Raw genomic sequence first — 3,192 nt, 5'->3', positions numbered from 1 at the left:
ATAAGAAACCACAACTCGGTCAGCTGGATCATTTCTTTTCACTCTGTCACTCAGATGGATTTGACATTTTGTGAGCGCTTCGGTTTTTGTTGTGCAATAAGGGGAGACGGCTCATATATTTACAAGTGTCTCTGTTGCAAAATGAACTGCTTCTGAATTCGTTGCTCAGGGTGTTTTTACCTTGGTGATTTACTTCATTGAAATTAATAAATAATTTATATAAACAAGAATGATATAATCTGCATTCAAAACTTGATCCTCGCAAGACTGTCAATTTTTTCACAGTTCCGTCAAACCGTGTGTTGTTTCCTGAGCAGTTCACTGGCTTACTATAAAAAAAATGGCAGCTATCAATTTAGGTGAGAATTCAAACAATTTAAGCTGAATGGGAAACGTGTTTAATAAATATAGAAGTAATGACGCTGGCCAGCAGCTTTACATGAATACGATACATGAGTGATATAGAAAATAGACAGGTACAACTTACAACATAAGTAACATCATATTGTGAAGAGAACAACATTCTCTTTCAATTTTATTTTTGTTGTCAGTGAAATATGAAATACATTTCTACAGTTTTTTCCAAGATTATTCGCCAAATTCACAACAAAACGTTTTACTCTTTTTAAGATAAACTGATCTCTTGCAATATTCCCCCCCTCAGTATATTATGAAGATAAGTACTTTTAGTACTGTAGTGACTATTAACCTAAAAGATAACAACTCATGAATAACAGTGCTTTGTGAGATTAACAATGATAAAAATATTATGTACAAAGTCCATCGTTATTAAGACTAGTGATACTTACCCGTCCTAAGGACCTCAACGCTTAAGGAGTTTCTCGCTCTCTCATTCACGACATGCACACACACACACACACACACAAGTACACGCATACACACACATATACACATATACAAAACTGAGGTCAGGTTTTCTTTAACCCAACTTGCACCGTATCATAAACCACCTGAGGTTGATCGGTCTTCGTTATTTGCACGGACTGCCTTTTCTCTTCTCTGCGGAATTTCCTACCTCGGTGCATATCAACCACTTCTGATCAATAAGTAGATGCATTTTTAAAATGAATTAGACAAGGCCTCATTCCAGATGAGCCAAGTGTGATGCTGCAGGTTAGTTCAGTGGTCCTAAGGCAGAAAGGAAGTAAAAAAAACTTGACATATCTCGACGCTTTCGATTACAGAGTCAGATTTGACATATCCACTTCCAATTGTTTGTCCAGCCAATGACCAAATCCGTCTAGAAGAGAGCCTTAACGAGGTAATCCCGCACCCAGAACAGGTAGAACCATTCTACAAGTATTCTTTTTCTCTCTCTCTGTCAGAATATACAAAATAACATTTATGAAACATTCAGACTCTACTTTTCCCAGGGTCGATACATGCATTTATAAATATGTACGCAGTTCTATTGCTTTTGAGGAAAACTTTCAGAAGACTTAAAACCTAGAAATCTTCGAAGAAATCCTGAAAGACTGGCAGTGGTTTTGTGGTAGTCGTTGGTAACGAACGAGCGGAAGCAATGTGCATTGGTTTCATAATGTCATTGCCCAAGTCATCCATGTTGGGAGAGGCGACGAATACTGGCTGAAAAGCGTCTGCTAACATGCTGCCCTCTTGCGGGCTAGGGTTGAAATTAAGGTGCGTTGGTTTCTTCTGTATAGCTGTGGGTTTTGCAGCATGCACGTCAATTCGCTGCGGCTGTGGGGGTGGCCTAGGGTGTTGCTTTTGAGGTTTGGGTGCTGGTCTTGGATGTGGCAGCTGAATAACGTCTGTCGGTTTGGGTTTAGAAGATGATTTGTGTACTGGTAGACGATTCTGGGGGTGCTGCACTGGTTGATGGACTGGTTTTGCAGGTAGACTAACTTGAGGCCTGGGATTATTACTGAAAGCACCAACCAAATCTGGCTGCCCAAAGGTCAAAGGCTTTTTTGTCTTAACTAGTTTACCAGGGGTTGGCTTAATATTGAAATTCTGAGGTGGAATATCTATTCTGGACGGTGCTGCTATAGAAGGAGGCTGCAAATAGTTGCTTGGAGACTGAAGTGATGTTCCACTTGGTGTAACATATTTATAGGGAAAATTGTTTGCTGGCTGAACCCGTGGCACAGTAACAACTGTGGATGGAGGGGGAGGAGGTGGAGGGGGTAAATGGATTAAATTGTTATTTGTGGATGAAGCCACTGCGTCTTTTGGTATAGACTGATCGCGTGGAGGCCTTTGGAAAGGAGATTGAAAATATGGAGTATTCTGTGGCTTAGGACTAGCAGGCTTGCGACTTGGAACTTGTCGATTGATATGTATTCCTTGACGTCGATTTTTGTTAAAGACAAGCTGAGGGGGAAGAGGTTCTGGTCTTAAGCCTCCTTGACGAGCTGGTGGCTTGGTTCGTTCCTCACCGCCGCTAAACAGTCCGGTTAATTTCTGTAAGAAGAAGAGGTCACTCTCCCATAAACCACGAGACTCAGGTGTCAAGGCATCTGTTTCAGCGACGTGAGGTACATCCGGTGTTTTGCCATCTGGAAAGGCCCTACCCGTGTCTGACGACTCACCAATTTCTTGGGTAGGCTCTGCTATGTCAGTGTCCGTAGGGGTATGTGTAACTTCCGCTCCAGGGAACAAAATTTTCCCTCCAAGTGCCTGAAAAAGAAGAAGGCATTTTGAAAAATCACTTATGGCGTGTGTCCAAATAGTTGATTAGTATTTTAAAAGCAAGCAATGTTTATTTAGTTAAAAAAAAAGAAAAGCTAAAAAAAAAAAGAGCTATTCTAAAAACCAATCTATTTCCAGAAGTGGCTGCCTCTTCCTATAATAGTGAGCCACTATTCAAGGTTGTGGGAGTTAACATTTTTACCCAGGGTTAATTAGGCAATCCAGATCTCTCCTGACCACAACTGTGAAAACTAAAGAGTTTTAATTTCTGTTTCAGCAGTGAAAAGTATGTATTATGCTGAGTGATACGTGTACACTCACAAAATGAATCTAAAGTTAAGTATGGAACGGGTTAACATCAGTATCAGCTTCATCCCGCTGTCACTGTAAGGCTAATGAAAAAACAGCCAAGTTGAAAATCATTCTAACGAAAATACACTCCTGGTTGCAAACATAAATTGGCAAATTCATTCTTGATTTCTATTATGGTCTTCCCCACCTGCCTACGGTCCACTTTCT

General features: G+C 40.5%; 1 protein-coding gene across 1 annotated transcript in view; it reads right to left on the bottom strand.

The window, feature by feature from the left end:
• Positions 1-382: 382 nt before the first annotated feature.
• LOC136839441 (uncharacterized) overlaps positions 383-3,192 on the bottom strand; it is a 31,270-nt gene continuing 28,460 nt past the window's right edge. Inside the window, exon 2 of the mRNA XM_067105499.1 lies at positions 383-2,661. Within this exon, the coding sequence (XP_066961600.1) occupies positions 1,468-2,661 (1,194 nt within the window). The 3' untranslated portion in view covers positions 383-1,467. The remainder of the gene's footprint in view (positions 2,662-3,192) is intronic.

This window comes from Macrobrachium rosenbergii, chromosome 6 (genome assembly GCF_040412425.1).
Source record: "Macrobrachium rosenbergii isolate ZJJX-2024 chromosome 6, ASM4041242v1, whole genome shotgun sequence".
NCBI lineage: Eukaryota > Metazoa > Arthropoda > Malacostraca > Decapoda > Palaemonidae > Macrobrachium > Macrobrachium rosenbergii.
Note: the sequence above shows the minus strand (reverse complement) of the source record. Positions and strands in the feature narration are given on the sequence as shown.